At 34.8% G+C, this 11,157-nt stretch overlaps 1 protein-coding gene across 1 annotated transcript in view; it reads left to right on the forward strand.

The window, feature by feature from the left end:
* Positions 1 to 10,022, forward strand: part of LOC137628595 (uncharacterized) — a 21,994-nt gene extending 11,972 nt beyond the window's left edge. The window contains exons 3-4 of the mRNA XM_068359750.1: positions 3,224 to 3,352; positions 8,961 to 10,022. Coding sequence (XP_068215851.1) covers positions 3,224 to 3,352; positions 8,961 to 9,090 — 259 coding nt within the window. The 3' untranslated portion in view covers positions 9,091 to 10,022. The remainder of the gene's footprint in view (positions 1 to 3,223; positions 3,353 to 8,960) is intronic.
* The last annotated feature ends 1,135 nt before the right edge of the window (positions 10,023 to 11,157 follow it).

The following is an 11,157-nucleotide window of genomic DNA, read 5'->3' on the forward strand; positions in this document are numbered from 1 at the left end:
GGAGAGGAGGCAAGGAAAAGGTGGGCGGAATATTTTGAAAGTTTGCTGAATGTTGAGGATGATAGGGAGGCAGATATAATTGCTGTTCCAGGTGTTGAGGTGCCAGTGATGGGAGATGAGAATGAGAGAGAGATTACAATAGAGGAAGTAAGGAGAGCACTAGATGAAACGAGAGTAGGAAAAGCATCTGGTATGGATGGTGTGAAAGCTGAGATGTTGAAGGAAGGGGGTGTGACTGTACTTGAATGGTTGGTGAGATTGTTTAATGTGTGTTTTGTGTTGTCAATGGTACCAGTAGATTGGGTCTGTGCATGTATTGTACCACTATATAAGGGTAAGGGAGATGTGCATGAGTGTTGTAATTCAAGAGGTATTAGTTTGTTGAGTGTAGTTGGAAAAGTGTATGGTAGAGTACTGATTAATAGGATTAAGGATAAAACAGAGAATGCAATCTTGGAAGTACAGGGTGGTTTTAGAAGAGGTAGGGGTTGTATGAATCAGATTTTTACAGTTAGGCAGATATGCGAGAAATATTTAGCAAAAGGTAAGGAGGTGTATGTTGCGTTTATGGATCTGGAGAAAGCATATGATAGAGTTGATAGGGAAGCAATGTGGAATGTGATGAGGTTATATGGAGTTGGTGGAAGGTTGTTGCAAGCAGTGAAAAGTTTCTACAAAGGTAGTAAAGCATGCGTTAGAATAGGAAATGAAGTGAGCGATTGGTTTCCGGTGAGAGTGGGGCTGAGACAGGGATGTGTGATGTCGCCGTGGTTGTTTAACTTGTATGTTGATGGAGTGGTGAGAGAGGTGAATGCTCGAGTGCTTGGACGAGGATTAAAACTGTTAGGCGAGAATGATCATGAATGGGAGGTAAATCAGTTGTTGTTTGCGGATGATACTGTACTGGTAGCAGACACAGAAGAGAAGCTTGACCGACTAGTGACAGAATTTGGAAGGGTGTGTGAGAGAAGGAAGTTGAGAGTTAATGTGGGTAAGAGTAAGGTTATGAGATGTACGAGAAGGGAAGGTGGTGCAAGGTTGAATGTCATGTTGAATGGAGAGTTACTTGAGGAGGTGGATCAGTTTAAGTACTTGGGGTCTGTTGTTGCAGCAAATGGTGGAGTGGAAGCAGATGTACGTCAGAGAGTCAATGAAGGTGGCAAAGTGTTGGGGGCAGTTAAGGGAGTAGTAAAAAATAGAGGGCTGGGCATGAATGTAAAGAGAGTTCTATATGAGAAAGTGATTGTACCAACTGTGATGTATGGATCGGAGTTGTGGGGAATGAAAGTGATGGAGAGACAGAAATTGAATGTGTTTGAGATGAAGTGTCTGAGGAGTATGGCTGGTGTATCTCGAGTAGATAGGGTTAGGAACAAAGTGGTGAGGGTGAGAACGGGTGTAAGAAATGAGTTAGCGGCTAGAGTAGATATGAATGTGTTGAGGTGGTTTGGCCATGTTGAGAGAATGGAAAATGGCTGTCTGCTAAAGAATGAATGCAAGAGTTGATGGGAGAAGTACAAGAGGAAGGCCAAGGTTTGGGTGGATGGATGGTGTGAAGAAAGCTCTGGGTGATAAGAGGATAGATGTGAGAGAGGCAAGAGAGCGTGCTAGAAATAGGAATGAATGCCGAGCGATTGTGACGCAGTTCCGGTAGGCCCTGCTGCTTCCTCCGGTGCCTTAGATGACCGCGGAGGTAGCAGCAGTAGGGGACTCAGCAGTACGAAGCTTCATCTGTGGTGGAAATGTGGGAGGTTGGGCTGTGGCACCCTAGCAGTACCAGCTGAACTCGGCTGAGTCCCTGGTTAGGCTGGAGGAACGTAGAAAGTAGAGGTCCCCTTTTTTGTTTTTGTTTTTGTTTTGTTTCTTGTTGATGTCGGCTACCCCCCAAAATTGGGGGAAGTGCCTTTGGTATATGTATATATATATATATATATATATATATATATATATATATATATATATATTTCAAATAAGCCATATATATTACTACATTAAAGTCTGGATTCTCTTAACGACCTCGGGATCAGAGCCCCAGGCGGAATCGTCCAAAGACTATAATATCAGACCGGCGGGGATTTGAACCCTCGTCCAGGATATCTGTATGCCAGTGACCATACCACTCAGCCACGAAGAAAGAAAGAATCCATTCTTTAATGTATTAATATATATGGCTTATTTGAAATATGAAAGAAACACGTTTAAATGTGCAAAAATTTATCATATATATATATATATATATATATATATATATATATATACATATATATATATATATATATATATATATATATATATATATATATATATATATATATATAAGCGTGTATATGTGTATAATTCAATATGGGTATACATTGCTTAGGACATTGTGTTTTTAAGTTCTTTGGAGGGTAATCTGCTGTGGATCTCTTTTTAGTAATAATATCGGCCATTACTATTACTGTTATCATTACTATCATTTGTTGTTGTTACTATTAGTATTGTTGCATCTGCTGTACTACTGTCATTATTTACACCAAGAATACCAATTTCTCTTCCTCGTAGAAACCATTCTTCTATTTGGCCAGGATACAAACCACTCGTTGAGATACTACCACTAGAGATTTATGGGGTCCTTTGACTGGCCAGACAGTACTACATTGGATCCTTCTCTCTAGTTACGGTTCATTTTCCCTTTGCCTACACATACACTGAATAGTCTAGCCTATTCTTTACAGATTCTCCTCTGTCCTCATACCCATGACAACACTGAGATTACCAAGCAATACATCTTCACCTAAGGGGTTAACTACTGCAATGTAATTGTTCAGGGGCTACTTTCCTCTTGGTAAGGGTAGAAGAGTCTCTTTAGCTATGGTAAAATAAGCGGCTCTTCTTGAAGGACACTCCAAAATCAAACCATTGTTCTCTGGTCTTGGGTAGTGCCATGGCCTCTGTACCATGGCCTTTCACTGACTTGGGTTAGAGTTCTCTTGTTTGAGGGTACATTCAAACATACTGTTCTATCTTACTTCTTTTCCTCTGGTTTTGTTAAAGTTTTTATAGTTTATATAGGAGATATATATTTTAATGTTAATTTTCTTAGAGTATTTTACTTTCCTTTTTTCCTTTTCTCACTGTGCTATATTCCCTATTGGAGCACCTGTGCTTATAGCCTCCTGCTTTTCCAACTAGGGTTGTAGTTTAGCAAGTAATGATAATAATGATGATATTTATTTTTCAGTGAATCGAAAACACATTCTCCAGAGGAGAGGCATCTTTCCCACCGCAGCAAGATCGCTCTCATTTCCGTTGGGATCATCACGGCAACTCTAGTGATCACTGTTCTGGGTGTATGGTACAAAAAGATGAGGTAACCATTTTTCTCATTATTTTTAGATCACAATTAAAATAATATTATTTCTAGCTTTACAGTTCATTTGAAGAGATTTTTTTTTGTGGTATTTTATTTCAGAATCTCTTTTATTCAATTATGTAAATCAATGTCACAGTAATTGGTCATGCTTAGTATTTGCCTGAACAAATGTATTTCCATATTAAATCGAGAGAGAAGAATAAACTCTAATTCTAACTTAAAGATCCATTCCTTTCAAAGTCACCAATCTCACGAAATGAAAAATTCAATTGTAAATTAAAAAAAGATAATAATTTCCCAGCTAAGTAGTTTATATCTCTAGTTATATTACTGAATAAGAATCTCAAATAAATGTCAAAATTCACTTTTATTCTTACTAACTAGTGCATCTTCCTTTTTGTGAAACTATTACCATAATAAATCTCAGAATCTCACCTTAGCTCACCATGTCTCTATGAACATCCATATTTTTAATCCTATTTTATTTACAAACTTTTCCAACACAGAAAATTATTTTCATATTTAGAACCATGATTTTATTATGAATTAAGCTGTCTTTCATTATGCAATTCTCTTCAATTCCTTTATGAAAATGAATCAAAAGTAATCTAGCGTTCAAACATAAAGATATTTCTTCCACCTTCTGCTTTCTTCACTCTAATCTATCACTTAACTTTATATCTTGATTTCAACTGATTTTGGGTCATGAGCATCTTTCTCAATCAACGTATCCATTATATTTCTGTCATATGCTTTATTTCACAGTCTCTCCTAAGCGGTATATTATTATTATTATTATTATTATTATTATTATTATTATTATTATTATTATTATTATTATTATTAGCTAAGCTACAACACTAGTTGGAAAAAGTAGGTTGCTAAAAAACCTGATGGCTCCATCAGGGAGAAATAGCCCTGTGAGGAAAGGAAATAAGGAAATAGATAAACTATATAAGAATTAAGGAATAATCAATATAAAATATTCTAAGGTCAGTAACAAGCTTAAAATTTATCTACCACACATAAACTATAGAGAGAGACTTATGTCAGCCTGTTCAACATAAAAGCATTCGCTGCAAGTTTGAACTTAAACTCTGACTGATTTGCCTTTCTCAATTACTTAATGTTTTAGTTAAATAATTATGTGTTCCACCATTAAGAGCACTAACAAAGACATTTACTTATTCAAATAAATGCTTTAAGTTAGCAACATTGCAATGCAATACTAATATAACTGACACTTCCGTAGTCTGAATTGCATTAAGTCTAAGGTTAAGATTCAGATAATTTGGATTTATTAAAAAACAATCTCATAAGGATCTCAAAGAGCATTCATTTACTATTGTTATTGATATTGCTGTTGTTAATATCATCATCATTAGTAGCAGTATCAATGTAAAATAACAATTCAGAGGGCTACTCACTTGATTACTGAACTTTAACCAAATAAAATATTCAAAAGTGAAAAACGAAATGATAGTCCCAAGAAAAGATTAGTTTATGATAGAAGTAAAAAAAAAAAACTTAAAGGATTATTTGTCTAACAGAAGGTAAATATGAACGAAAAATTAACCAAACCAAAAAAAAAGAAAAGTGTTTGAAAACACATGTTACTTTAAACCGACATTAATTTCACTTGGTAAGGGTAGAAGAGACTCTTTAGCTATAGTAAGCATCTCTTCTAGAGGGTCACTCCAAAATCAAACCCTTGTTCTCTATTATTGGGCAGTGTCATAGCCTCTGTGCCATGGTCTTTCACTGTCTTGGATTGGAGGTCTCTTGCTCGAGGGTACACTCGGAAAACTATTCTATCTTTTTTCCCTTCCTCTTGTTTTGTTAAAGTTTTCAGAGTTTATATAAGAGATATTTGTTTTGATGTTACTGATCGTAAAATATTTTATTTTTCCTTGTTTCCATTCCTCACAGGGCTATTTTCCCTGTTGGAGCCCCTGGGCTTATAGCATCCTGCTTGTCCAACTAGTGTTGTTGCTTAGAAAGGAATAATAATAATAATAATAATAATAATAATAATAATAATAATAATAATAATAATAATAATAATAATAATAATAATAATAAATACAAAAATCGGCTATTTCACCTTTCTCAGATTCATCGGCAATCCCTTCATAATTCTATATTCTTCTTCATGAATGTCATTCACTAAAAATTCTAAGATTCTAAGATATTTCCCCTCCCATAGATGATATATTACGTTTCAACGCTGGAAAATGTGCAAATTTCATCCCAGGCTCCAGTTCTTTGAGAATTAGCAATCACCTCTTCAGTGTTCTGATCAAAGAATGTTGTTTACTTTCCTGAAACTTAGATTTTTTCTTAATTAATCCCTTAAGCATGTTCTTAAACACCCCTCTGTTGCGTTTTGAAATAATCTTAATAGAGTTAATGTCACGTATCCACAAAACTGTGACGCCAGTCAGCATTAGGCTCTCATCATCATCATCATCCTCATCATCATCAGCTGTTAATAGTCCACTGCAGATCAAAGACCTCAGACATGTCATTCTACTTACTAGTACGTCTGTTTATGGTCTGTCTATGCCAGTCCACATCCGCAAAATTTCTTATTTCGTCAATCCACCTTCTTCTCTTCCTTTCCCTGCTTCTTTTGCAATCTCTGGCACCTATTCCGTTATTCTTAATGTACATCTATTATCTGTCATTCTCATTATGTGCGCTGCCCATATCCATTTCTTTTTCTTACATGTTAGAATATTATCTACTTTAGTTTGCTCTCGTATCCATGTTGCTCTTTTTCTGTCCCTTAGTGTTATTCCCATCATTATTCTTTCTCAAAGCTCTTTGAGTTGTAACTAGCTTATGTTTTAAGGCTTTGATAAGGTTCAAAGTTTCCGATGCGCAAATTAATACAGGTAGGACTATCTCATTAAATACTTTTCTTATTGGAGAAAGTGGCTCTTATGAACAACATTAAAGTTTGCCTAACAATGATACTAAGTATAACCGATTCTGAAGTGTAAAAATAACGCAAAATTCTGCATTTTAGACGAAAGTCCGATTTATTTTGATTATCGAATCATTTTCTCTAACAATGACTAGCTCTAGAGAATAGATAATACGATAGTCACTGCTAACTTCACACTTTAATTTCTGATTTGTAAATGAACATTTTTTTACAGGAAGCTTCCATCATATTTACTACCTCGTATATCTATGCAGAGGGCTCATTATCTACCTTTAAAGCAGTTTTTGCATTTCCTGAAAATTAAATACCTTTATGTATACTACAGTAGTTTTTCCACACCAAGCAAATATCCATTTCTAGTACATACTCTCCTCATTCCACCAGCTTACCATCCATCATCCATCCTACATTTCTTAACCATTTCATAAGTCTCTAATCCACCATATCCTCTTAAACTATTCCTATTTCAACCTCTTCTGCATATCTTTTAATTCCTAACAGCTTCCCATTTCATCGTTCACTTACAGTTATCATTCACACTTAACAATCTTTTATAATATTCCTACCTTGCCTTTCATAGACACTCCAGATCATAATCTTTTGTTACCTGCCTTGCTACACTCAATTTCTTTTTCATATCTTTTATCATCCCACAATTTACTCCAAGAAACAGTGCAAATGAATTGCTTACATTTTTCCATTATTTTCACTATTAGGATTCCATTTACCTTTAGAAATTGCATTTTCTCGCATTTACTCGTAACCTTTTTTTTTGCAGACGCTTTCAACTTCTTATTTAGTTTTTTCAGTTCCGTTCCACTATCTCTGATCAGTACTGTGTCATCTGCAAACACCAGCGATTTCACATTTCTTTTTAACCCATATTCTTATCTCATAACTCTGGGCCCACGTCTCATGTCCTCTCTCAAACTAATCAAATCACTCCATTCTTAAAGACTCAAAACTTTCGTGGAAACATAACGTATCTTAGATCCACTTTTATATCAAATTTGTTTTCTATAGACACATTTCCAACACCCTAGAAATATCCTGTTTACAGGTTTAAAGGTCCCTCATGAATGGCAGAATCAATGGACAGTGATAATGCCCTATCTAGCAGGACAATGTCCTAGGAACTGACCATGTTATACATATAACAATCTAGAACAATGGAGGGGCAGACAATGACTGCTGATGACTCAGTAGGTTTTCCTAAAGGTTTCCCCAAATCACCACTTCTTCTTCTTCTTCTTTGTCTGCATCTTTTCCCACTTTTATGTGGGGTCGATGTCTCTGGTCAGCTTTCTCCATCTACCTCTGTCCCACACTTCACCACTCCACCACTCCTTAACTCAAAAGGATGGGGAAGTTGCAGACACTAATAAAACTATCGAGCTTCAGATTGACTCAAACCCCAATCCGGCAGATCGCTAGGTAGGGACGCTTCCAATTGGCCACCAATTACATTCAGACTTCTCACGAAACTACATCATTATCATGTCCTTATAATCCTTACATCCTTACATCCTCAAATAAATACCACATATACATACTTTTCTTGAAATCTATAGTAAATGATATACCCTTATTTTCCTTGCGGTTTCATCTATCAATTTCGCTTTTTCGCAGAGGAATGAGTAGTTCTCTCATGAATTTCTCCAGAAACTTTCCCTTATTGAAACATGCCATTCAAATTGTTTCATAGTATGTCATTCTTAGATTCCAATTAATTCATGTATTTTCTTCTTCCAGTTTCTTAATTTCATTCATTTCTTTAAGATTTCTCAAACTTATATTAATCATTTCTACTACTCTTGTACTGCTTAGTTCTTACTATATTCTATTCATATTTATGAAATCTTTAAAATCTTCTCTCTCTCTCTCTCTCTCTCTCTCTCTCTCTCTCTCTCTCTCTCTCTCTCTCTCTCTCTCTCTCTCTCTCTCTCTCTATATATATATATATATATATATATATATATATATATATAGATATACAGTATATGTATGTATGTATATATATATATATATATATATATATATATATATATATATATATATATATATATACACATATATATATATATAGATTTATATATGCATATGTATGTGTGTACGTGTGTGTATGTATGTACTTGTGTGTATCTATAGATATATAGGCTACATGAATAAATACATACATATATACATGTGAGTATGCGCACAACGAGTAGGTGCCATAGTTCGAGATCTAAGCAGACCACCAGATATTGATTTAGCTCCATTAGATCAGTTCGTTAATCTTTAATGACTGGTGAAGGGAAGAGATGAGAGACTAAGAGGAAAGGTATGAAGAGGAAAGGTAGAAAGAGGAAAGGGAGAAAGAGGGAAGGATCAGGTCATCTTATTCCATAAGATGGAGGAAGCGAATCAGTTTTCACTTGGTCGATTTCACATAGCTGAGTTCACCAGAAATGGGAAAAGGCCGAAGAAGAAGTAGTTCTATAGCAGGTTCTTTGAACATTAATGAATTAATAAATTCCTAACAATAAAAAGTAATTTTTTTCTTAAATAGTTTTAGTTGTTCCTATCATTTAGGCTACTTGTTCTCATAATTAATTAAGACAAAATCTGTAGGCCTATCTGCTTTATTGCTAACATGGTGAATCTTCGTTTCAGTTTCCACAACAGCAGATATGGCGGCCACATGCTGTTAACCAACGAAGATGAAGAGTTCGGAGTCTTTAACCGTATGTCGTATAACGAAGACGTTAAGGCTTACGAATCCTGGAGGGACATGGACTACTGAAGTGTTATCATGGTGAAGCAGTGGATAAATCTTGCTTAAAATTCTCCTCATTCTCTGAGGAGGAAGAAAACGGGACCCTTCGTTAGATGTAGGTTAATTCTAGAAAGTGGAAGATGTAATTTAATATTGACAAGATTTAAAAACAATTTGTACAAGATTATTCCCTTAGATTATTTTTTTTCAGGAAATGTAAAAATTCTAGGATGTTCAGATTTGGGAAAAATACATTACTAAAAATCTTAAATCATGCATCAAAGGTTGGTTGGATAAGAATGAAATATAGGAAGAGTTTATATTTGGAAAAATTCATTAATAATTGCTTAAGATGAATGCATCGTAGGTTGGTTGGTTAAGAATAAAATCTACTACTTTTCTTACTGTAAATGATGAAAGACAGACTTCAAATTATGAAGATTTTATAATGATTTGTTACAATTATATATCCTCTTTTTCTGCTTCTTCTCTTTCTCCTACACCTTCACTTCAACCGTTTCTTCTTCTCTTTTCTCATTTTCTTACACCCTCACCTGAACCCTTTTTCCTCATCTTCTTCTTCTTCTTCTTCTTCTTCTTCTTCTTCTAGTTCGTCATCCCTTTCTTCTTCTGTCAACTAGCCTATGGTAGGCCTAGATTTAGTAGCGCTACATTTTAGGCTTATAGATCCAGTGTTCAAGAACAAGTCATGGAGGTCATTACCCTTCTCATACCAAAACGTCGAACAAGAGATAATTTGAACAAATTGTGCCAAATAATTTAGGCTGTGAATTTTGTGATGGGCCTATCTGTTTCTCGTGATTAATGTTGCCATTCATTGTTACTTATTGGGTAAAATAACTAGTGTTGTTTGATGAATCATGGAAATTTTACACTTTTGCTGTATTCATAAGTGATTTCATGTAGTTTATAAGTAGCTGATTGATAATAAACAATAAAAGATTGTTTTTCTTATTTCATTGTGGTTGTGATTCAGTGACGTAGCTGGCCTTATATCAATAGGGGTGCCTATAGGTGGGGCAAGATATGCCCAATAAAATTACATAAAACTGATATAGTAATTTTATAATTTGATATACTATTCTTGAATGTATATATCCATATGAATGAAGGAATATGACAATATTAATAATTAGTAAACCTGAATTTTCAATTCATACTATATGCAAATGTATCAAATATTGTAATGTATATTTCTTCACAACACTGACCTTATTTCTGATATATAATTCTAATTTTCAACAAATATTCTAATGTATATTTCGTTGTCTAATTTCTAGCATCAAATCTTAATTTTTGACCATTGGATAATATCCTTGTCATGCAAATATATCAAAATGATGCATATCATCAATTCAAGATTTTTCAGAAATACTAATAAAGTAAAGACAGAATTAGTTGAAATCTCCTGCTGTGGAAGGGCGCCATCATGTTATTATTATTATTATTATTATTATTATTATTATTATTATTATTATTATTATTATTATTATTAATTGCTAAGCTACAACCCTAGTTGGAAAAGCAGAATGCTATAAGCCCAGGGGCCCCAACAGGGAAAATAGCCCAGTAAGGAAACGAAAAGAGGAAAAATTAGATATTTTAAGGACAGTAACATTAAAATAAATAATTCCTATATAAACTATATATATTTTAACAAAACAAGAGGAAGAGAAATTAGATAGAATAGTGTGCCCAAGTGTACCCTCAAGCAAGAGAACTCTAACCCAAGACAGTGGAAGACCATGGTACAGAGGCTATGGCACTACCAAAGACTAGAGAACAATGGTTTGATTTTGGAGTGTCCTTCTCCTAGAAGAGCTGCTTACCATAGCTAAAGAGTCTCATCTACCCTTACCAGAAGGAAAGTGGCCACTGAACGATTACATTGCAGTAGTTAACCCCTTGGGTGAAGAAGAATTGTTTGGTAATCTCAGTGTTGTCAGGCGTATGAGGACAGAGGAGAATCTTTAAAGAATAGGCCAAACTATTCAGTGTATGTGTAGGCAAAGGGAAAGGGCCGTATATTGTACTTGGATTAAGAGAAAGGGTGTAAGGCTAGCAACTTCACTC

Source organism: Palaemon carinicauda, chromosome 2 (assembly GCF_036898095.1).
Source record: "Palaemon carinicauda isolate YSFRI2023 chromosome 2, ASM3689809v2, whole genome shotgun sequence".
In the NCBI taxonomy this organism is placed as follows: Eukaryota; Metazoa; Arthropoda; class Malacostraca; order Decapoda; family Palaemonidae; genus Palaemon; species Palaemon carinicauda.